Source organism: Enoplosus armatus, chromosome 7, assembly GCF_043641665.1.
Source record: "Enoplosus armatus isolate fEnoArm2 chromosome 7, fEnoArm2.hap1, whole genome shotgun sequence".
NCBI classification, from domain to species: Eukaryota; Metazoa; Chordata; class Actinopteri; order Centrarchiformes; family Enoplosidae; genus Enoplosus; species Enoplosus armatus.
The window spans coordinates 4,686,563-4,712,373 of NC_092186.1; the positions used below are offsets into that span (position 1 = coordinate 4,686,563).

Consider the following 25,811-nt stretch of genomic DNA (forward strand, 5'->3'; position numbering starts at 1 on the left):
AAGCAGTTCAAGAACCACGTGCTGTGACATTGTTCTGTTGTCTGTCAGTGTGCGAGGTCCAGAAGGCCCATGAGGTTGCTCCACTCTGCCAACCTTTGTCAAATTGTTCATGGACCTTTAATCCGGCCTCAGACCTGTTTATAATATAGCAGCGCACTAACAGGATTGGTGATGTTAACCCCCGGGGACGTGGTTGCCAGCTGTTCCATCCCCCCTGGCGGTGGGTCAGCACACACAGAGGCCGCTGATGGGTGGAGCAGGGTGGGAGGGGACGCCTGGAGAGTGAGAGGACCTTCGTAGCTTAGTGCAGATTGCTGCATCGAGAGGACGAGAGGGATGCTGAGCCCGAAGGTGCTTTAAAACATCAGGAAGGATTGGATATTTCACGTCGTTTTGCCTCGGTTTTCATCCTCACGCCTGGATTTTAGGCTTTGGGGTACATTTATGGGTTGCTGGTAGGACGCAGGACAGGTGACTCGCGATGGCCGTGGCTTTGGACGCAGTGTGGGTGAGGGTGAAGAACGTCTGCAAACAGAATGGGCTCCTCATCATGTCGGTGCTGGCTGTGGTCATTGGGTGTCTTTTGGGATTCTTCCTGAGGACACGGCGCCTCACAGAGCAGGTCGGTCTGCCCCCCCCCTCCCCCCTTGACCACCCAGTGTGACGTCATGCAGGCAGACGATTGGGTTTGGGAGAGGATCACCTATGGAGCATTACACTCCACAGTGCCTCTCCTTATTCTGCTGTACTGCATTTCCTTCACACAATTTCACACTGATGTCAGTGCTGACCTGGTTTTTGGTCATTATTTGCATGCCCTTTACTAGATTTCATGTATTCTTCATTTTCCAAAAGCATATCATGATCAGGTACTTGTACTTTACTTGCCTTTTTCCATTTTATGCTACTTTAAGCTTCTACATCTCATTGGTAGCAGTTCCACCTTTTCCAATATTTCACACAATAAAAAACACAAAGATTGGAGAAGAAAACTCTTTTTCTCTTCCTTCCTATTATCTCACGACCCCTCATGTTTATCTGGTGGCCCTTTGGAGGGGCCTGACCTCCAGGTTGAGAACCACTGGACTAAACTACCTAACTGTATATAAACACCCCGACCAGCTACAGCAATAAAATGCTGTTTACTCACTGATGCATCAGTCACACTGGCCATTTGTCTGCAGAACAAATACTTTAACTTTTTATATTTTAAGTACATTTTGCTGATAATACTTCTGTGATTTAACTTAAGTATGATTTTAAACAAGTTTTATATGTTATGTAATGGAGTATTTTTACATTAGCGTATTGGTGGGAGGGATCTGAGTGTTTCTTCCAACACTACATTTTTTCCAGCCATTGGTTTCCATTCATGTCATTACTATGTGAAAATCTAATTACAGATTGAAATGCGCATGGGATAGACAATAAATCAATTATCATCACACTGGCTTTTATTTTCAAAGGATACCAGTATGTTGCTGTGGCCTTGTAACACAGTGCAAACTTCCCCAATCAATCTGCCAGTTTACCTTCACACCACAGTGGTACATAGCTGCCTGGAAGCTTTTTAAAAGTCTAAAACAGTTTTGGAGAGTGATGTTGTTAAAACATGCTGGTGGGCCAGTCATCACAAACTCATGCTGTGTAGCCAAACATTGTTTAGACCCTTTATTCTGAATTCTAGGGAAAATCCCAAAGATAACAAATATACGAGTCTGACGACTGGGGCACTGTGTCTAGAAGAAGACATCTAGAATATTTCCATTTGATTGGGTTGTGCAACTATAAGAAACATCAAATCTTTGGGTTTGAATATTTCACTCCTTATACAGCTTCAAAACGTTGAAACAAGCAGATACAGAATATAGTGTCAGACAGTGTGGAACAAGGACAGGCAAAAACTGTGCATGTAAACAAAGCTGTACATATGAAAAACTGTGTGAAGCTATCCTTTAAATCTATATAGAGGAACAAAAGGGGAGAAACTGGGGTTTTTTATGGCATGCTAAAACACCAAAATGGATCACAGTTGAAACACTTTCAACATTATTAATATTTTGCACATTTTTCAACTTAGATGCTTCACAAAGGAAGACTGGCTGCATCCTTCAACCTGCTTACCCTCCATTTATAAGTGTTGATTTTTTGGAAGGTTTGTAAGTGTCAATAAGAAGTCTTTCTTATTGTCTTGGTGGCTTCATTCAGTTGGCACAACTCTGACGTGTCAGCAAAGTTTTTCAAGTCGCAACAATTGGCGAGCAGTGTTACCAGTTCCATTCACCATACAGCGAAGTGTGGTGTGAAAGAAAGATGCACAGAATGTATAAATGCACAAATCCAGGCTAAGAACAAACCCACAAAGCGTCCAGTAAATACACTGACGCTGACACATGTCATTGCTCTGAATACAGCCGCCAAGCAGCTTTATGGAGGGGCTCCGTAAACAAAATGCAGCCGTTTCTTTCCAATCACCCCTCCGACTAAAGCTTTGTCATATTCTCAAATAGGCCTTAAAATAGCATGTGGCTCCTTTACTCTCACAATAGGGGATTACAATCCAATCAAACAAATGCTTTCTCTAATTGTACACCAAATAAGAGTGCCTGTCGGTGTGACGCAGGACAAGTACAATTTATAGAGGCCCAGATCCCTCTATGACTGAGGGTGGAGAGCAGAGAGGGGAGGTGTGTGTGTGTGTGTGTGTGTGTGTGTGTGCGAGCCTGGCATTAGTAAAGTGAGATAAGATCAAACTTGATTTATGTCTGAGGAGATTTGGATTGGGCCAAATTAAAAGAGAATTTTCATTAAAAACTGTGCAATTTGTTTAAACATGCTAAACAGTTTCCACACTGAGTAGAAATGTATGGATCTATCTGTGACATAAGTCTGGATTATAGTATTAGGAGGGTCTGCAGAATCACACTATCAGCGGCAAACTTCCCAGTCAGAAGGACACAGAATGTGAAAAATAACGGAGGATGTCAGTATAAGACTATATTTAACTGTTAGTGTGACTGAATACTGAAATGTGCATTTTACATTATTTCTTCTAAATAAAACCATGGATGTATAAAAGAAGGGCCATGCAGGCATGTAGACATTTATGATTCAATAGTCAAACATCAGTATGTGAGAGTGCACGCGCATTATAGTCACAAGCACAACGTAAACACATTAAGAAGTGCGGTAAAGGGCGCATTCCACAGTAACATGAACATACAGATGTTTGAATAAACGCCAGAGGTGTGACTGCTTTTAACTTGACTGTGTTTTAGAGACTGAACTGTGAAGTCCACAAGCGGAGCTCTGGCTGTTTAAGCATCGAGGAGGCCCACGGGTCCGTTTTTGAGAGATTGATGGCAGCTGGAAACAGAAAATCATCTTCATTAAACAGTGTTGCGGCCTGCACAGGGAGAGAGGACAGTGACTGATTTAGTGGGCTGTGAGAGGGCAAAATGACACAAGGGCCGGTTACAGATGGACATTTAACATGTAACGTGCACTCAGTTACATCTGTACAATCTATTGCAATTCAATACAACAGCTCAGCCACAAATTCTACATTTACAAAGTTTCTGAGGTTCTGTGTTTTGGTGACATTGTCGGAAATGTGTAAATTAAATAGTCATAGTTAAAGTTGGTGTTGTAATGGACTATATTATATTGAGAGGTGTTTAAAATGAAAACATGAGGGGGGCAAAATACTAGAAACAGCTCTGAATTTAATGCAGTCCACCACAACACGTCACTACCCTTAATGCTGAAACATAAACACTAAAACACAGTGTCAACAACAGCTGAACATTATAGGCATCATAAAAGTAGACTTTATGGCCGAACAGCTTTATTGGATTGCATTAGACTGTACATGTGTACCTAAGAGGACACTGATTGTATTATGTATTTATTTTTCTGCGTGTAAAAAATTACTTAAGCTGCTTAAAAAGTTTCTAACCACTTGACATCATATTTGTTTATTTCTTTACCTCGGTAGCTATTCCTCCTGGGGTCCATAAAAAAGACTTTATAGATAACAGACAAACAATTAGGTGTACGCATCACCCTCTCAACCCTAACTAAAAAAAGAGAGTAAAACCAAACCAAATTCAAAACTTGTAGAAGAGAACGCAAGCAACAAAATGTAAGAGGTTTTCCATAGAAAATTATGTCATTTTTTTCCCTTCAGCAGCCAGAATAGATTTGCTTGCAGTATTTGGTCAGTGACATTTGAATATAGGCTGCATGACACAGGCAGGCATTTATGTTGAAGAACCTTTTGAGATGCTTTCAACTGGGAGAAACGTCACAAAGAAAGCGGACGTTGAATTCACTCATTACTCTAATGAAATACAGTGAACCAAAGCAATGCTTTGGATTTGGCTCAAGCTGTCCTTGAAAAAGAGAGCAGGCAAGGTATGTTCACGGGCGAGACAGCGTCATTGAAGGCAGATGAGAAAATCTCATTTCCTTTAGACCAGAGCTGTTTCTATCAGCTTGGACCTTGGTCCCTCTGGTGTACAATGACATCGTGACCTGTGGAGTAACTGAAGTGACTTGGGGATAATGTAAACTGAGCAGGAGGTTTGAGAGCGTAGAGAGACCTGAAATAGACTAATTCAGCCTACCATGACCAGCCTCCACCTGCAGGACGTCCTCGGATCTTGGAAATGTAGTCTGACAAAATAAATGTGACTCAAGGTCATTCAAGGTCCCTTTTTTGGAGCATTTAACCGCGCTAGATTTGGGCTAATCCACAAGTATTTTTCTGTTTATATTTTCTAATATGTTTAAAAGTGAGCCTACGCAACTTTTATTTAGCTAAATAACTGCGGCCTTAAGGGACAATTACGGGGATAATGGAGATAGCCAAAACATAGTGTAACAGTAGCACAAGTAGAGAGGAGTAATAAAGTTAATGGCCTGACTCAGTCATGTCAATCGCACCATAAGCTAATGGTCATACCTTTGGAAGAATGTTAGGACAATCTATAAGAAAAAATAAATCTGATTTACTTAATTCTGGACACTTCTCAAAATGCAAAATAAAAAAGTAATCTCATACCTCGCCCTAATACTCTTACGTGCATACCAGACCACGTATAGCTGAAGCAGCAGTGTATTGAATTGAGCAAGGGTGGAGTTTTATTGCTTATAACTGTCACTGTCACACTTGGCTGGTAAAACCTGTCGAACTGTGGCTGTCCTGTTGACTGGCCCTTTGAAAGCAGCTGCACTTGCCTCATGCGCCACAAACAACGCACTTACACACACACATGCAGACAAATACACACCGACCCGAACGCATGAGTGCAAGATGAACAGAGCGGACCTTCTCTGCTGGCTGTGTGTGAGTGCTGATCCTGCTCTTATACAGCAAACTAAGCTCTCTCTGCTTAATGCCCAGCAGAAAAGCTCTTTAGCTGTCATTATGCACCCGCCTCGCCCTGCAGCCCCTCAATCCACCGTCCTCCCATCTCCCCTGACATCCCTAACCTCACTCTCACTCCCATCAGCTCTATACAATACACAACTTTTATTAATCAGCAGATAGGCTGAGACACGTAGACAAGTACAATATCTAACAGCTGTAGCGGTTTCCCTCTTACTCATTCCACCTCAGTAGTAGTAAATGATGAGAAAGATTTCCCACTGTAAATTTAGACAGCCAAGTCTTACTTAATCCAAGATATAATATTGCTAATATGATATTACTACAGTCTTTGTGACAGTTGAAGGCTTTCGGTCGCACAAAAGATGATACAACAGATTATCACGAATAGATATAAAGCCTAAATTGTGGTCAACAAAAATGGGTGGAGGAGATGTTCCTATTTCTACGAGTACTTAAAACACAGCGTTTAGGACTTGGACATGCCTTAGGACTTTTTGGTCTTGACCTGGGACTTCATAGCCAAGGTTTATAAGATTACTTGTGACTGGCAAGACGTTGTCCCCTGCTGTTACATGACTGCAAAGGCAATTTAACAATGTATGAGAGGAGTATTTTCTTTTCTGTTATCTTTAAGGCTCTAAGTATGTATTCCTTAAAATTTGCTAACTTGCATGGAGAATGCCTGTTAAGTGTTGTCCTCATATCATTTCTACCAATCTTTATGGGAATTAAGTTTGGACTTTGGCAGGGTCTGAACCGCTGAGATTTTCTGCTGGAGCTCACTCCCCCATTGTGGAGTCAGACACCGACAGTTGTGATTTTGTTGAGCGGTCGCTGGGCCCCCCTCATAGTAAGGGAGTAGCAAGCCGCTGGGCAGTAACAGAACGTAGTGGACGGGCTGGGATGTAGTGACTTGGTGTAAAGAGAGAAGAGGAGGGGACCCTGGACAGAACCCTGAGGGACCAAAGTAGTGAGGCTACAGGGTTCAGACACAGATTCTCTCCAAGTTACCCTGTAAGTGCACTTGGGGGCAGCGGAAACAAGCTGTAATCACAACACTGACACACAGAATATCACCTTATATAGTTGTTATGGCTAAGTTACATTTACACATAACATTCAAATTAATTTGAGTTTCTGTCCACCTGGGTAATGGGTTTTTTTTTTAGAGCTTCTTTGCAGGAGAGCAGTGAGAGTGAACAAAACAGTAACAGTAAAGTACAGGCTGTAAAAAGTCGCAATAAAACAATAAAAAAAAAAATCTATTTTGTTTTGCATTTTGTATATTTGTTTTGCCAGAGTTCCACGTTTTTGTACCACAAAGAAGTTGTAAGGAGGTGATCAGGGTAGATTGTGAGTGTACACAGCATAACCATCAAAATGTTAATCCTGCAAGCGGACAATGTACGGCAAGAGTCGATAATGGAAAGGAAAGGAAAATTAAAGACATTGTCAGTGAAGAATGATAAAAAAAACACAATTCCAGTGGCATCATGTTTCTCATTTGCACTCGCAAATTAGTTTTATATAAAAGTAATCTCTTTGAGACAGGGTTTGGTTGTGAGACTGCTGGTGATTTTTACTAACTTTACACGTATGGTCTGATTTTGGAGGATTTCCAGCGCTGTTACATCAAAGTCATGCAATTACAAAAGTGACAATGAGGGCTATGACAACCGGTGCACTGACGAACTTCAGTACACTGAGAGTGTTCAATCGCATGGAGCCTTTCGCACAGAAACTGTCATGTCATTGGCCACCAATGCCACAAAAAGACTGGGGTTATTTATTGTTGGTTATCTTATTTATTAGCTTAACTATTGAAGAGTGCTGACTGTTTAGTTTGCCATTGATGCCGTTGAAAACTCCAGAATAGTACCTGAATCGCACGATTCAATGTGGTGAAGAAAAGACTTTGACCTTTTGCACCTTGTCAAATTATTAGTCACTGTTGATAAAAACCCACATCGCAATCTTCATCAATAGAGGGCAGAAACAAATGAACATACAGTATAAACCAAAAATTAGCCCACACACTGTATTACTAATCTATTCATACCTTGGGAGAATAATACAATATGTACAAGATTTTATGTGAGACATTCAATCTCCTTCTCCCCCATGAACTATTGACAATTACACTTTAAAGTGCGGGATCATCAAACACTGACTCCTGTGGCAGATATACTAAACCATGCCGCGACCACAGAGATGACTTGAGAGGAAAGAAGCCTTTTCAAACTCTTGATACACTGCCGAGTTCATTCTGACAGAACGGAGATATGAGGTCTGGCGGCAGGGGCGACAGAGAACAGCTGTCCACTGCTGCTCTGGATAGAGGCCAGTGTAAAGCCCAGTGGACAAATACACAAAAAGCCTGTGAGATCTGAAGACTTTCTGCCCAAACTGGAGTACTATGTGTGATATTTTATGGCTGCTCTCTGATTCATTTCAAATTAGATTTAATCTGTCTGTGTTTAGCTGTGACTCTCTGACTCTCCTTTGTATCTATAACCTAAAACACATTCTCTCTCTCTGGCATAGCACACATCCTATTGAGGGAATGGATTTTTTTTTTTGCCTTAAAACAAAGTCGTAGTCAACGGATCAACACATCTGTCTGCCACACAGCAGCATGGTGTTTTTGTGCTTTGCATTTATGGGTTTGCATTTCATTCAGGGCAACACTTTTATTCAAGCTCTCTAACACAAGATCTCAGAGATTTTGCCAGTGGAGGTGAACTGGGATCGGATTTTGGACAATTCAACCAAATACTGTGTGAAAAGCAGAGAGCCAAAGTTTAACCAGCTTAACCTTAAGCCAAACAAAAATATAGCCTAAATATTGTCTTTATACAGTTTGGTGGCACATTTAATTAACAGTTAGCACTGAACTGTTAGCAAACATAGATGACAGCACAAGCTCAGGTTGGATTTCCCCAGTAATGCAACTGTTACTTTGTTCACTGTGTTTGATAGCACTAAAGGTGGATATATACTACAGTATACAGTGCCTGACGTAGATGTCTCTGATGTAGGAGTTGACTAAAAAACCAGTGTCAGATTTCACCAGTTGTTGTACATTATATAACGTAACTGTGTTTACATTCTGTCACTCACTTTGTAGTAATGGGAAGCTACCTATTTACAGTCAAATGGTGAAACTAATCAGTATTTTTATTTTAACAATAGATCATAATGTGAAGATGTCACTCGTAGTGACAAACACAAAGGAAATTATCACCCGACTCTGTATATTTTCATTAACCAGTTTCTAGCTACAGGCAGCTGTTTTCAGCAACAAAGGTCTGATCTTTCCTAGATCCCAAAATACTGCATGTCTAGTGTTACTGACTGTTCTTCAACTTGCTCGATGTTGTCGTCACGATCATCATATCTCGACCGGCATCAGAAAAAACAAGCAGCCCAAGTTGACCAATCACAGTTCTTCCAGTAACACACGAGGATAAATCCAACGTCATTCTGTCTTTTTGTGACCACAGCCAATTTCTGACACTTTCAGAGTACACATGGGCATGTAAGGATTGCTTTAAGACACACGACCATGTGAGCATTGATCCTTACATTCACAAGAGAAATCTAACAAATAACTAACCGTGCCTGTAAAGCATGACGGCTTAGTGGCTAAAAGATGAAGGAAAATAGTCCTGTGTCTCATTTACATCCTCAGAACTAAGTGGATTTCATTTTAGACATCCACAGAGACTTTTCAAGAGATGATTCAGCCTCCTTTATTTCCTTACCCAAGTCACGGGTCATTTGTAATCATACATTTCTTGATAGAGAAAAAGCTTTTCTCCGCTTTTCCTTTCCTCTTCATGATGTTGCAGTCAGTGTGCTCATTTTCAGCAGCGGCAGTGCTCCAGACAACAATCCTAACAATGACTTGTTCCTGTTTCTTATTCTTTAAATAACATCAGGTTCATTTTCACTAGCTGCCTAATGCTCTCCCTAAAATTACCTGTGACCATTGCTTCTTCTTCTCTCTTCCTGACAGGAGGTGAAGTATTTCCAGTTTCCCGGAGAGCTGCTGATGAGGATGCTGAAGATGCTGATTCTCCCGCTGGTCGTGTCCAGGTACTGATGTCTGTCTCCTGCACTTCATTGTAGCCCATCACGCTTTGACGTAACACATCTTTCAGGCCTCGGGAGTGCAGGCACACTAACAGGATGTGCTCTAACTCATGTTAATGTTGTATCATGACAGTAGCAGAAATAAAAAAAAGTATTTCAATCAATGCACAACATACAGTATGAGAGTCTCAACAGCGAGTGCATACAGCTACGGTACCCCCCGAGGAGAAAACATCACCGCTTGTTTCCAACAATGTTTAGGGCTGTAATGTTTCCATTGATAGCTAGCAGTTAGTTTTGTAACATATAAAAGCCGAGAAGGCGGGAGCTGGCGAGTCAGTGTCGGAGTGAGAGCATATGGCTATGACTATTTCCTGGAGGCAGTATGTACAAGTGCAGAGCCAAACTCAAAATCAAAACAAAGAATTGGTACAAAAGATTTGTTTGTTCATTTTTTGTCACATAGACAAACATTAACAATAAAAATACTGTATTCTCTATGCTCTTCTGTTAGCCTGCTTGTCATGCTAGCCCCCGTTTTTGCTCACAAGGCTGCCCATGCGTCCTTTCGGGCTAATGTTACTGTCAGCAGTTGCGTTTCACAAAGTTGTCCAGCAGAGTGCATTTTAAGACGGCCCCCTCTGGAGCACACGGCACAATCTGTTGCTCTCACGCACTGAGAATTTTGAATTCAAACTGACGATTACAAATGAAATATTACATTTTTGTCCCACATCCAAACTTATATAATAAAATGTGACAACCCTCTCTACTCTGTCCTCTGGATTTTGACTTCTCCAGCAGCTAGAACAGACAGATGAAATAAATGCAAAATGGTCGATGCTTAGTCTTATATCGACCAATGAAACTAAACCCAAGACAACCACTGGGCAATTACTCATTAGAACTGGGCAGCTTTGGCTCAGAAGAGCAGATCGTCCATTGATCGCAGAGTTTGATCCCTGGTTCCTCCCGTCCACATATGTCCTTGAGCAGGACACTGAACCCCAAATTGCTCCCAGTGGTTCGACCAGTGCTTTGCATGGCAGCTCTGTCTCCATGTGTGTGAGTGCTTGAAGGAAAGCAGAGTTAAAGACTAAGATACAGAAAAAAAGGTTTTGGATTTTTGGAGTTTCATACCCAAATGTGAGCACCAAATCAAATTTTCATATGCTTAAAACCCACCTCATTGAATAATAGCCTATAAACAATTGTTAGGTTTTGTGAACATAACCAGTAAAATGTGTTGAATAATAGAGGTGGGGCTGGGGGCAAGAATATAAAACAAGACATCTTGTTGTTCGCTATTAAAGGGACATTTCCTTGACAAAAGATCTTAATTTTGTCGGTACACATGTACCTTTATCAGAGTTTATCGAGTGTCAGACCCTGGATCATCAGCCCTTGCAGCAAATCTGGCTGACCCTTGATCCTGACTTTCTATAATTATAAATGTAACAATAAAACGAATGAAAGCCCAGTGCTTCTTAGAGTGTAGGATTGTGCTGATAATAAAGATGGTAACAGGAGCTTAGAGGCCATCCGTTTTGCAATTGAAATGCAAATTAACTGACTTTAATGCAAAACTTCTTCATCTCTCTCCTGGGGTCTCGCCCTCAGCCATCTCTTTCTCATCCACTTCTGTCTCTGTCTCCTGGTCCTGCTCTTGGACTTTTTCATTTGTGCACTGGACAAATTTGTCTGCTGCTTTCTTGACTGTCTGAAACTCTCTTCTAGAGATGGGAATTGATAAGATTTTATTGATACCAATGCCATTATCCATTCTGCTTATCGGAGAATTACGGCGCACTGGACCTGGGAGGTGATGCCCTGCGTTGTGTCCGGCTGAATCAAGAACATTCTAGCTGTCTGGATGTCAGTGGAAATACTTTCTTGAATTAGATGCTGAATTGTATCCATCACTGAGTTTACCCAACCTGGAGGTTTGGACCCTCACAACAGGGACAAATCTAAGAAGACTGGACTGTTACACTAAATTATATTTCATTTTTCAGACTTTCCTGTAATCTTTGCTTTGTGAATTACTAGATAATTTTACTTTTAATAATTCAGTAAAGCAAGGAAAAAGGCAAAAAAAAACGTTTTTGGTTCAACGAGTGACAACCAGTACACAAATACCACACGTGAAGAGGGGTCTCAAGCAGACGCGGCATCGTTTTAAGGGGTCTCAAGCTAAAAAGTTTGGCTTAAATGATCTGATAAGGTTCTCTCTCTTTTATACTTTAACTATGTGTGTTGTGTCGGACACAAATACAATAATGGCACAGCTGCTTTGAGTATCTGCTGTATTCATCACTGTGTCCCTGACTGAAAGCACTGAGGGATTAAGCATTGATCCTGACATTCACAAGAGAAATCCAACAAACACCACTAACACTGATGTGATGCCAGCTTGGCAGTGATTAAAATTCGGTCTATGTGGTTACTGGTATTACTGATATCCTCTGGTGCTTACTGGTTATTGATGTATAAATTACCTGGAGCATTCTTCATTATCTCCAACACATTTCATGCAATGTGAACAACTCATTACGATGACTGAATGGATTTGAAGCTGCAGGTCAGAGCTCTGAATTCTTTGTGTGCCGTGAGGATGGCCGTTCGAGCATGGTGTCGTGAGGCAAAGAACGGCGGCGAGATTGTTTGAAGTTTTATGTTTGAAGTTTTCAGATTGATTGATTACATAGTCCTGTGTATGTTAAGAATATTGTCCAAGGTCTTGGCCTCATAAAACCCTTTCTAAACGCATTGGCTTCACTCAGAAACCCCCCCGTTACTAAGCTGCTGAAAAATTCACATTTTTAAGATACATAGTTTTACACCTCACAACATTATCATCATAAGTTGATTGTCAAAGCGGGTAACATGGGAAAGAATGAATTGCACTGACTCATTTGCTATAACATGGTTCAACATGCAATATGAGTATAAATTGTTAAAGCACCAACTATCAGTCTAACTCGGATGTTTCCTCTTCCAGTTTGATGTCCGGACTGGCAGCCCTCGACGCCAAGTGTTCCAGTCGGCTTGGCCTGATCACAGTGTCTTATTACCTGTGGACCACCTTTGTGGCCGTGATAGTGGGGATCATCATGGTTTCCATCATCCACCCGGGCGGCGCAGCACAGAAAGAGGACTCTGAGGACAGCGGCAAGCCTATCATGAGTTCTGCTGATGCTCTGCTGGACCTCATCCGGTAAGACCACCGTGACATCCATCCGACTACACATTTGTACACCGCAAACAACTGATTCCCAGCGACATTCGATAGATGGCGATCACTGTGTGATTGTACAGACTGTGCAGACTGGAATGGTGTGGAGTGGAGCACATCATGCTGGCTTTAAGGAGATCTCTTCACAGCCATGTGGCAGCAGAAGAAGTCTGTGTTATGTCAAGTGTTCCATTAATCACTGACATTTGGGGAGACACTGTTCGGTAAACTGCAATTTGTTCACACCAGGGAGAGGATGATTAGCAGAGAACAAACAGGGCTTGGGAGGGCTGCTGCTGACACCCACCGAAAGTGGCACTCTGATTTTTTTCTGTGCTGCAGGCGATGTGTGTTGTCAGGGTTAAAAGGTGATGTATGGATCTGAATTCTGAAGAGAGAGACATACGGGAGGGGGACCGCAAGAGGATGAGATACAAGGCGATTGATCCAGTGTGTTTACATATACATACAGTACCTGACATATACAAATAAATTAGAGTTTTATGAGGCCATTTTGTGAAAATCACAATTTTCATAATATATTGTGTCAGCTTGTGTGTCCAAATGAGGGCGGGGGAGGATCTGAAGGTATACTTCAGTACGGGAGTCACCATTATTGTGAAGTCAGTTTCCTGCAGAGCCACAGAGGACATTATACAACTTGCATGATTGGGCTTGATCAACCCCATTATTTTCAGCCCCACCTCTGACAAATGAACACATGGAATATGTCTTTTTACAGGTATGAGGTGCGCCAACCTATCAGTCATTATAAATGAAACCAATTACATGATTTGTGAGTGGCATAACTGGGTTTGAAGCAGCAGCCGGAGAAGTTAATGGTGTTGGAAATGGATGATTAACAAACAACATTTTTGGTTGTTATATTCTCAAAATCCAATTTTCTCCAAATATTCTCCAGAGAGAAGAATAAATACATGTAGTGTCTCATAGCATGTTCCCATGGAAATATTTCTGCCATCATTGTGACATTGGAGGCATGCTGCTAAACAAAAGGTGGGAACACAAACAGCAACGTCCTGAGATGCCAGACGGCACAATAGTTTAGTTCAGCATTTTACTGTGGAAAACATGTTGTTATTGTACGGTATGTTACTGTGTTCTTTGACAAACTCTCATGGCCATCAAAACAGAGAAAGGGGGGGGGGGTAATATATATATGTATGTCTGGACTATTAAAACATATGTAGTGTGTTCCCGAAAAATATAAGGAATCATTGTTGAGTGTTGAGTTGAGTTGATGAGTTTTATACAAAGTTAGTGCTAGTTTTACACAAACTTTCACTATTTAAGTTAAGTGTACAGTTAATTGTTCTGTGCTGTGATTGTTTTTTTATGCAATGAATATGATGAACGATATTTCTGAAAAGGTAGGCTACTTTTTCCCCTTTTTATGTGGGTGGGGGCCGTCAGTGTATATACATTGGTAAAATAGAATAAGGTTGGGAACCACTGAGGTGACTTGTGATCACCATGGTTTTGGGGGGCAGCAGCCCCTTTGTTTGAGTTTATTTTATCTTATTTTAGTGGAGCTGAAATGAAGGTGAGACCACCAGATTCTAGCAGTTACACTGTCCACCTCACTCCTTACTGTTCACACAGAATCAGTTCTTAGTGAGTGATAACACCTTTCTAGAGCAGACGTCATCCTCACAGCATCCTAGTTTTTCCAGACTGTGTGGATTTGCCACAAATCCTGAGACAGGATTAAAAAAAACATTGGTTGTCTTAAGCTTTTCGATTCCCGTAATTCTGGGATGACTTCATTGTTGACTAAAAAAACATTTAATCTTCTTTAATAGAAGATTTTACTCAGTTTCTCAGACCCAGTATCGGTAAACAGGAGTATTAACGGTCACCTGTCATACATTGTGCCTCTGCAAGTAAATGTTTGGTAGTCTAATCCAAGCATTTTATTTTTTGCTGTTGGGGGAATAATGGGGTGAGTCAAGGCTATTAATCAGACCCCACTGAGCTTTGTAGGCAGGCTGAATGGATCAGCAGGTGATCTTAAGAATGCAGTCAATATAAACTCTTACAAAAATGATGCTTTAAGTGTAAATATGAAGCTGAGCACATAAAAAATAATAGTAGAAGCAGTTCATATTTGACTTTTGGGACTTACGTAAACCTGACAAGCTGTAAACACTACACTGACATATTACCACTTTATACAGTTGATATGGCAAACCTGACAGCAAAGAACTGCCCATTATTAAAGTCCAGCAGACCAGGAGCAACTTTCCCTCTAGCTCTGTTTTGGTCTCCGCCAGCTCCTAAGGTTAAATATGCCTCCTCTTCGATGCTTTGATTGAGCTACTGTGTTCACCAGCCAGTCGCAAACTTGTGTGTTGGCAGGTGTTGGTGTTGGTGTTGGGCAGGTAGCGCACATGGTGTTCATCAGTGCTTTTTGCTTGCTGCTGCCGGAAACAAGGTCAGACAAATGCGGCAAGAGTGAACCTGGACAGTGAAGTTTTGTAGTAAAACCCTAAACAATGAGCTGAAAGACCCATGGTGAGAACCAATGTTCTCATAACTTCTGGATTCATAATATAACTACATCATTATCATCACATTTATTTGTACTGTTCCTTCAGTATGCCACGCTGGCCACATAGCTAGTTTATGCTATTGCACTTTTCGGGTATATTCGTTTTCTTTGGTTTTATGTGCGTCAAAGGTTTTGGGTGGCTTCATGTTGTTTTGACAGGTATCCCCATACCTCCTTTGACTTTGAAACTTCAAAACTGTTGGTATGGTTTGGTTGTATTTCAGAAATAAGGTATTTCATTGTATTGTTATATACAGTAACTTCAGTAGCACAAGTAGAGAAGAGTTATAAAGTCAGTGAATTGACTGAGTGATGTCAGTTACAATAATCTACTGTATCTATCTAAAGTTTGCTAACATTAGCCACCACAATCTACTGGTCATACCAGACCGTGCAAGGCTGTAGCAGCATAACCCTGGAGAGTATTGATGTGCAATGTGGCGTTTTATTGCTAACGAATTTAAATTTAAATTTGAGGAAAAATGTGTTATTTCTCCTTTCAATAGCTACATAGCCCTGCTGTAAGTGCTGTAGTTTAAGCTGTTCCGTCATAAAGTTTTTCCAGAGTGTCTCTTGTAAGTAATCCATATTTTATTTTTAAGCAATCACACCTTTGTGTGCCATTAGGTTTTTATTACAGCTTACAACAGCAGAGGTAAAAGTGCCTGTTTGGCCCATTATTGTCAGACCTGATCTAGCGTATCATATGTTATATATCCCCCTCTCTCCAAACTGGGAGTCTAGTAGGTGGAGTGCAGAGGAAGGTTTTAAAAACGACTTTTTGGAAAACAACTCCATAGTTGTGTGGGTTGCTTAGGTTGGGCCATTATACATATTTGGATAAGGTTAGAGCGAGGTTTTGGTCTTGTTTAAATAAACACATTTTTCCCTGAAAATGAAACACAGCAGAAACCTTTCAGCCAAATGTTTCAGTCAAATGAACCCAAATGAAGCCTTAAATTGCAGCATATCATACCAATTTAAAAGTGTTGTTCTTAATAAGCAGAAACATGATGTGAAGTCAAGCCTGCCGAGTGGACAAATTTCTGTGTTGCACAACATCACCAACTGCAGGCAAACAGACCAGCAAGCATGCATTTTATTTCAGCATGATTTGCTTTGTTTAGACAGGAGGTTAAATGTCACTGGATGTTATCAAATTACAGAGCAGGAGAATGTTTTACCCCGGGGCCACAGCAGAATGATTTGTTTTTGTTGTTCGTTTTCATTATTTTATTTGGATGAATGTGAATAATTACGTCTCCTGCCACCACCGCTCCTACAGAGAGGTTACAGTGTGAGAGCTGCACTGTTCACCGCTGCAGCCTCCCGCTCTGTACTATGTTAGCTTGTCCAAAACACTGACATGTTACAGTAGGAACCCGCTAACTATGACTCATTGTCATGTCATTTACGCCATTGCATGAACCTGCATGAAAGAGGGTCTTTGTGCACCCCAAAGCATCCATTCTCTAATTGTTAGCATGCATTCTTATTGTTCAACCTTTCTGAACCACACAGCAGAGTTTTTATAAGTGTGTATCTTTGCTTTGCAGCAACATGTTCCCAGCTAATCTGGTCCAGGCCACATTTCAGCAGGTAAGACCTCTTTCAAGACTCTCAAACACAAAAACATAGCTTTTTTTAGGACTTAAATGCAGGTCTTTTTTTTGCTTCTGTTTCTGTTCCCTGGCAACAGTATCGAACAAGTAGCGAGTACATTGTGAAACCCAAGCCGACGGTGAGTCAGTCCCAATCCACCACGCGGCGAGCGCTCATCTACGGTATCCAGGATGATAATGGAACTGACATCCAGAACTTCGCCCTTGACCTGACCCCACCTCCTGACGTGCTCATACGGACTCGGGAAGGAACAAGCGATGGAATGAATGTCCTTGGAATTGTAATTTTTTCCGCCACCATGGGTAACAGCCTGCATAGTTTTTCACTGAGTTCTAATGTGTAACTTTTGGCTTCAAGTAGCACTTATCATTGAAAATATAAAGGTGTTTATTTTCATTGTGCTATATATTTTCACAGGTATTATGTTGGGAAGGATGGGACCAAATGGCAGCGCCTTGGTAAACTTCTGCCAGAGCCTGAATGAGGCCGTCCTTAGAATTGTTGCCATTGTTATATGGTATGGATTTCTTACATATACTAAACATTTTGTTGTAGGAAGCTATAGACGTGTTTCCCTTTCACGAACAATAAAGGATGCAGCTGGAAGTTTAAAAATGCATAGCCATAATGGTACGACTATGCTAATATATGGACATTTTCAGTGTTCACAAGAAGGAGCGTTTTACTTTTGTGTATGTAGCACTCATGCTCACATTACCAAAACTTTTTCACTACATGCCACACTGGTAGACATCTGTCGGCTTTGGCTAGCTAACATGATGCATGTAATTGCAGTGAAAAAGGGCAGCTATAGTAGCAGTGATAACGCTAAGCCAGACTTCACAAAGGTAGTGAGAAATTACGTCTGTGTTCGAGAACATTAACGGGCAGCATAGGTTAAGAGTACAGAAGCCCCCCTCATTCAAGTAAATTTATATACAGTTTATGAATGTTAGCATCAAAAAAGTTACCTTCATGAAATACCTGCTTTTTGCCTGCTGCAGAAGTTAACATTAGCATGTACGAACATTAGCAGTAGAAAAAAGTAACATTAGCATTCATGAAATTCCTGCTCTTTGCGTGCAGAGGCCCCATCTCTCTGGATATTAGAAACGTAAACATGTATCCTTTAGCATAAAAAAAGTAAAGTTTGCATACAGAAAATTCCTGCTGTTTGCGTGCTGCGCAAGTTAAGAGCACAGTGGCCACCTCCTTCTGGACATGAGTAATGTTTGCATGTGAGAAGTGTCTTCCTTCAAAATATACCAGACACAGATGTATGTTAGATGTGTTATGTTGGTGCCAAACCTCATATGAAATTAATATTTAATTAATGAGTGTTTTTGGTAATCATTGAGGGGGGGTTTGCAATCCTTGAAGTTTATGGTTTGTTTTATACCCCCCACTAGCATGTGCATTTCATGATGACGTTGCTGGGAAACCTGTCTATAGGTCAACAAATCTAACAGTTGAATAACTTGTACAAGACTTCACAGCCACTGTTGCTGACTTTGAGCTGCTCCTCATTCTGCCAGGTACTTCCCGTTTGGTATCGTGTTCCTGGTGGCCGGCAAGATCCTGGAGATGAGTGATCCGTCAGCCATGGGGAAAAAGCTGGGTTTCTATGCCGTCACTGTGGTGTTTGGTCTGGTGTTGCACGGCTTGTTCATCCTGCCTGCCATGTACTTCTTCATCACCAAAAAGAGCCCCATCGTTTACATACGGGGAATCCTGCAAGCCCTGCTCATCGCCCTGGCAACCTCTTCCAGGTAAAGCAAATGCCTGCAAAGAGAACAAACTGTTTACATTGAGTGTTTTTTGACCATGAAAAGCCTCAAAGGAACATTGGGAGATCAGGAAACATCTGGTGTGTGTGGGAAGAGAAGGAGATGTTAATGAAAATTCCTCGCATTTGATTAGACTGGCACCTGTTAATTTATGTTTGGTCAGGTCTGCACGTGTGCATGCATATGTTTTTGATTGGATTGGATATAGCTCCTCTATATAAACTGACTTGTGAATTCAAATGACAGTGAAATTAGTGTTTTTGCATGTTTTAGCTTGTTCACATTAGCAGGCATTACGTTCACTGTGGTAGATTTCGGACTGGTTTAATTTTCATACCCATACAGAAATGAATGAAAACCAGTGACTGCCTGGAGGGTAGGAAAGCGACAAACTGAAAATCTAAAACACAACATGCTTTGGAAAATGCCCCTCGGCAATGTAAGGCCATGTAATTTGATTAAAACACACAAAAACGTTGGCATGGTCCATTACATTTTTACATGTGAAATCAATCCTTGTTCTTGTGGCAGACTGGAGAAGGCAGTGTGCATTCAGCTTGTGTTGCTGTTGATCACAGTATTTTGTGGGGGTGTTTAGCCGAGCCAAGGAGTAAGAGACTGCTGCAGTGACCAGCCAGCATAAAAGCATCTGCTGCATTCTGAATGTCTTGAAAAACATTGTCACATCCATTCATGTTCATAAGGGTTTCAGCCGTTTCTCTCACCAAAACCAACCTTAAATAGATATCACCCTGTTAACGCGCATGCCCAGAGGGAAATAACAGGTTGTCATGAAATGATTTTTGCCTGACCTTTGAATGTTCTGAGCTCTCTGTGTTGTTCTCTGTCTTCCTCAGCTCTGCCACATTGCCTATAACCTTCAAGTGCCTCTTAGAGAACAACCACATTGACCGCCGCATCATCCGTTTTGTGCTCCCCGTGGGCGCCACCATCAATATGGACGGCACCGCTCTCTATGAGGCTGTGGCAGCAATATTCATTGCACAAGTAAATAATTATGAGCTGGACTTTGGCCAGATCATCACCATCAGGTCAGTGGACCGTGCAATAAACCATCTGTGCTTCTAAGCTCATTATCGTTGGTATTTTAAAGCAATGATATCAATGGCAACAAATCCTTTACACTGAATAGCAGAAATACATTATACCATATGTATGTCTCTGGTTTTTAAAATATCCACTTAGATTTTTTTGTGAGATTTTCTGGCCTAGATTACTGGGATGGCCTTCCCCGTAGACGTTATCACCAATGCACACAAGGAAAACTTGCTTTCTAATTAAATGTTTTAACACACCCCTTGTGTTGTGAGGAAAAACACACTCCTACGGTGTATCCTAGAAGAGCATATACGGTTTCTGACATGCCTGGTGTATTCAAGAACAAATCCTTTACTGTTGTGTTGTGATAACTGACTCCCAAAATTATATATTTAGATGTACCTGTATCTACCGAGATTGTGTTTTGTCCAACAGTTGTCAACATACCCCATATAGGCCACTGTATGTTTTTCTATATAATTCCATATAGGAGCTGTAGATCCTGACGAAACTATCCGCTTATCTCTCTCTAAAAAGAGCCATGTGGCCTCGATAAACCACCATATCCCAGTCACGCCACTGTGGGACCTCTGATCCACCCCACCCCCCCTCACCATCTCTCACCATCGCTGTGTGGTAGGATCATCCCATCCTCAACCTCTGGATCTGCACCAGATACCACGTGTACACAAACATGTAGTTCACTCTACACGCTGCCTCCACTGTTATGCACTCTCATTTATCATCAGAGAAGATGCTTTTAATCAGTGTGTAGTCGTACAGTGGCCTTGGAGACATTATTAGTTTATTCTGTTGTGACCAAAAATTAGCCTGGCTCATCTTTTGATTCAATCAAACAAATTGAGAATAGGATACTTCATTAATTGGATCTGGGGTGTATGTGCTCAAGTTTCTCTTGGCAATTCTCATAAGTCATAGCTGCATTCATCAAAACAAACTAACTCCTGTCTGCTGCGGCCCACAGGAAAAGTACAGCAGCTCTATAAAAGATTGGCTGAGTCTGTGAGAACACAGACACAAAGGGAGAGTCGAATCCTAGCAGTAAACATACAGCACCAAAAATAAAGGTGTGGATTATGTTGTATGAATTTGCCCTTAATGCAGAACTGTATATGTGCATATGTGAAAATGCATTGAAAAAGTCTTTCAGCCCGTCTCAGTGTTCCCGGGTACGATCCCCGGCTGCTGCCCAGTGTCTAACCCTGTGAGGGTTGACAATGGATGATCCTGCAAACTCAGGATTACGTTCAATGATATTAAATTAAGATTTTTTTATGCCCCATGCTAATTTCTTTCTTTTTACAATTTCTGCACATGGCAACGGTTACGGTTAGGGAAAGCTAATGGTTATAGCAAGTAATGGTTAGATTGAGGTAACTAAAACATTTTGTTATGGTCAGGGAAAAATCGTGATTGCAGTTCACAAAATGTATTTACTTACCTAAACCTCTTTGTCCCCTGTGAGACATAGGGCCCCAGTTAACTCCTTCCATTGTTTCCTATCCTTGGCAACATGCTGAGCATCCCACCAAATTAGGATCATCTTGGCTAGCTCGTCCATCACAGTTCTGTTCCAGGTCATTTTCGATCTTCCTAGTTTTACTTTGCCGTTGAGGAATCCATCTCAGCGCAATGTTTGGGATGCCATGTGTCTCAGCTATTGTAGTTGCCTTGCTTATTTCTGGGATGGTGTTCTTGCTTTGGTTTTTTCTGTATAATTATCTTGGGATCTTGTTTGGCCACAGGATACCAAGATAACCTCTCAGGCATCCATTGAGGAATGCTTCGTTCTTTCAGCTTTGGTCTCCCACTGGCATTAAACATACAACAGGATGGACTTGACAGAATTCTTATATAGATGGATCTTTGTTTTTACATGTTGCTTGGGTTTCACCATGTATGTTGGAGAGTTGGTAAAACACTCCTAGGGCTTTTCCCAATCTTGCCTTAATGTCCTTCTGTGTCCCCCTGCCCCCTCTCTCACAAATTCAATTGGCTCACCTATTATCAAAACTCACCTTGAGTTTGGAGGTGTTGATGTCGTGACCTGTTAGCTCGGCAGATATGTATAAACAGTTAGCAAAATAGGGAACGCTAATTGCAAGTCCATGATGGGACATGAATCAACCAATATGGACTTAATTCCTAGGATATAAGGCTGGTCTGGTCGAGTGTCTTCGATACTACCAACAAAGGCAGACATTTTCAAATTCTATACGTAGTAATCTCTATAACAGATATCTGCAGAATCTGTTGGCAAGGGACAAGATTTTGGTATTGGAAGCGTTCTAGTTTCCATTTGTAGTCCGAAATGGCTGAAATGCAATGATGACGATTAACTTTTTAATCAATGTCAGAATTTATTTAAAATGATCTGCATTGAAATCGTCGTCAGGCGACATCTGATGGGTTCCAAGACTGCATATCAGACTGTAAACGATGACCGGTTCAGAAGAGGAATATCTGTTATCCGCTGGCTACACCGAAAGCCCCAAAACATCGGCCGTTGCCCCAGAGGCTAAATCATCACGATGGGTTCCGAGATTGTATACATAATGTCTTTAACTCTGGGAAAGTATTTGCCTATGCATCAGGCAAATTAAAGACAATAAGCTATCAGTAAATTTCTAGCAAAGAAAATATAGGGAAAATAGATGGATATTGGGAAAGATGAGTGGAGATATGCCTTTTGTTAAAAAAAAGGACTGGAAAAAGCATTCCCTTGTGACCTTTAGTTGCATATTGGCCTTTCATGACACCCCACAGGAACCCCTGTTGAGGGTCAACAGCCACTGTTTGTCTTCAGTTGTTACATTATATACAGTTCTTAATGTTTGTGTTTATTAATTGACACCAGGTTTCTCTCTGTAATCACAATTACTTCCTAAATCTCTAGTATCACAGCCACTGCAGCCAGTATCGGTGCAGCAGGGATACCTCAAGCCGGACTGGTCACCATGGTGATAGTGCTAACATCCGTTGGGTTGCCAACCGATGACATCACTCTCATCATTGCAGTAGATTGGGCATTGTAAGTAGCTTTTGTGTTCCCTTCCATCACCTTTGTCCAACAGATCCAAACTAAATCATACCAGGGCAAAAAAAACACATGAGCCCCATCTCCTTCATCTCCTCTTCATTTGGCCAAAATGTCCAGATAGACTTCAGGGTTAAGCTCAACTCATTCCTGTTCTCTCTCAAATGTCTTTCTCTTCTGCAGAGACAGATTCCGCACCATGGTGAATGTAATGGGGGATGCTTTGGCCACAGGCATCATGGCACACATCTGCAGGAAAGACTTCATGAAAGAGGGAGATGGAGTGAGTTTTACTTGTGACTTCAGCCCTGAAACAGTCCACAATTGTGACACAATTATACACAAATTTTGTCATTAGAAGGGTACTTAGTGTTAGTACTTAGAACATAGTGAAGGCTGGTTCTGAATGATCGAGCTGTTATTATCAAAGGTTGGACGCCTAGCTGTGCTGTCAATACTACTTCCTGAAGCTTTCTCTTATTTTAAATGTCAGAGCTTTTGCTAAACACAAAATAACAGACATTTAGCCAGAAAGGATGTTTTTTTTTATCTGCAATTATAAATTAAACATCTTCAAATTATAATGTAAAAATATTGACTTATGGGGAAAAGGATATAAAGTTCTGTCTGTCAGTCACTGTTCAGCTCCTTTCAACATGTTGCAACCTTTTTAATTGTCTATTTCCTTCCTGACATGCTTTCATTTTCTCCTCCCTTCCTATGACCCTGTCGGCCCCCAGGTGCCTTTGATCTGTGAGACCAAACCCGCGATGAACAATCCACCTCTGATGAACTGTCACAACAACAATGGCAACTACCGGCCCCCTTCCTCAGGGGTCAAACACGAGCTCATTCCTTCCGATGTGGCTCGGCTGATGCAGCTGGAGGAGGGCATCCGTCCGCCTTTGGAGAGGAAGAAGCCTCCGATTCCCCCGAGGCAACTGAAGAAGAGTAAAGAACAGTGCGCCATTGATATGAATGGTCTTGAGACCAACGTATAGCCTCCTCCTGGAGTTTGACGGGTTGTCTGTGTAGATGTGCTGATCTGGACCTCAGAGCAAAGGACACCTGTACAGGTGGGAGGACGGCACGGCCAGGCTCCTCTTCATCTAACAGCTTATTGTGAGGTCAAAACTCATTGGTGAGATGTCCTGGTAATGAAGAGGAACGACTCTTAGTGGGGAAACTGTTTATCGTCTTTGTAGCAGTGAAATACTTTCTGTAAGACAGGACAAGAATCACACTGACAGTGGAATTTATGACACCAAAAGGACAACAGTATGATTTTATTCAAAACACTCATCCTTGGTGTGGACCTGCAGCGTGAGCTCGCACCTAAACTCCCAGACTCTGAACGCAGGTGTGAGTACTTGCATTGATTAACTGATTTCTATTTGATAACTACATTTTATATGATTTTTTTTTTGGTCCATGTGCAACATGTTAATAAGTGTTGACAAGTGTTTATTATATTTTATACTACTGCAAGCAGCCAGTCATTTGCGTCATATCAGAGACGAGACGGGACTGCAAGTGTCTGGTTTGAGCTAAATGATCAGGAGGCAAAGTGAAATGCCCGGATTGTTTAATTTTGCCTTAACAAAGCTGGCGGTGCTAGGCTGACAGGGAAGAGAGGACTGAAGAAGGAGATCAGAAAGGTTACCTTCCCTTGTGGTCATAACTTTAAGAAGCGAGCAAAATAGAGATTTATATAGTTTTAAGTAAGTAAGTTTGAACAGCCTCAGGAGCGCTTGACTGAATTACACTTTCCTGGCACCAAAGACTGTATAAAGATGGACGACATGACAGCTCCTCAAAAGTGAAGCCAAAACATCTCGATTGCCCCCCGGTGGCTGGCTGCAGGATAGGTCATAAGCCCCGCCCCCATGTTAGCGGATAGGACATGGGCCAAACTAAAAAATCTGACTCCAAATGACGTCACTATCACAAGATGGCAGCGGCCGTATCCGGGATATTTTGGCTTCAGTTTTGTACAGTGGGAGGAAGTGGAGACGCGTCGTCCATCTAAAGTTATATACAGTCAATACTAAAAACAACCACTGGTAATTCAACATAAACCAAGTGGTCCTTGTCCTTACAACACATGAATATGAGCTTCTCTACTGCATTAGTTGTTATAAATTTTCACCATTATGCTCCGAGGCCAGTAAGTTAAAGGTTAGGCTGGGATGTTTTCAGGTCTGTCTTAATACAATACTCATATTTCCAAGTATGTGGAAAGAGTTATTTGCTCACTGTAATAATTTCTCCTGTCCATACTGGCCATGAAGTGACAACTCTACTGAAAGAAATCTACTCCTTTATTCATTCATTCATATAATAAATACTCAATAGTTCGCTCTATAGCGAAAATCTCGCTGGCGCCCACTTACTAATGAAAAGTGTTGCCAAAAGCATAAGCCGAAAAGGTTTTGTAGCTTCCGGGTTTGCGTCCACGCTGTGCGGCCCTCTGCACATGTGAATTAGTGTTTCTCCTGCTCGGCCCCTAGACTTTGGGAAATAAAAGCGGTCTCTTTTTTAGGCTCTGGGGAAGTTTTACAAACATTAAAACCTCCATGGATACAGAATTCATAATACAAATAGTAAGAATTTGACCTTCTTTGCAGTTGGAGGTGTCCTGTAAACACTTATAAACATCTCTTTTATGATGGTGATTTTGCCTCATTTCATTTGCATAAATGTAACCGCTTTTTTTCCCACTACAGTAGCACACATATCAGCTAGCTCCAACTCTATATGTGAAGTGTGTGAGACACCTTAGTTTAGGACTGAGATCAAGGACTGCAAAAATACCCATTTGATTTGGCTAACTCAGACTGCTGCAGCCTCAAATTAGACTCAAACTGCTTGGGATGAGGACTGTAGATTCTGTCCCTTATTTGTTAAGGTTTGGTCAGACAGAACAAAGCAACCCTAACTTGTTTGCATAAATTTGACCACTGGATGTTTATGTAGCTTCTGGTTTT

The 25,811-nt window shown here is 41.4% G+C and overlaps 1 protein-coding gene across 1 annotated transcript; it reads left to right on the forward strand.

Annotated features, from left to right (window-relative positions):
- Window positions 1-481: 481 nt before the first annotated feature.
- slc1a7b (solute carrier family 1 member 7b) lies at window positions 482-23,825 on the forward strand. The gene is made up of 11 exons (XM_070909619.1): window positions 482-622; window positions 9,414-9,493; window positions 12,492-12,707; window positions 16,854-16,896; window positions 16,997-17,222; window positions 17,338-17,437; window positions 18,456-18,689; window positions 19,565-19,759; window positions 22,684-22,818; window positions 23,008-23,107; window positions 23,565-23,825. Exons 1-11 carry the CDS (start codon window positions 482-484, stop codon window positions 23,823-23,825), a joined length of 1,731 nt encoding a protein of 576 aa, XP_070765720.1.
- Window positions 23,826-25,811: the final 1,986 nt, after the last annotated feature.

Excerpts from the sequence above, each read along its gene's own strand:
- slc1a7b (XM_070909619.1), top strand. The coding sequence starts at position 482 with ATGGCCGTGGCTTTGGACGCAGTGTGGGTGAGGGTGAAGAACGTCTGC. Across the intron at positions 9,494-12,491 it reads CTCCCGCTGGTCGTGTCCAG|TTTGATGTCCGGACTGGCAG; the intron begins GTACTGATGTCT and ends TTCCTCTTCCAG. Across the intron at positions 17,438-18,455 it reads ATTGTTGCCATTGTTATATG|GTACTTCCCGTTTGGTATCG; the intron begins GTATGGATTTCT and ends TCATTCTGCCAG.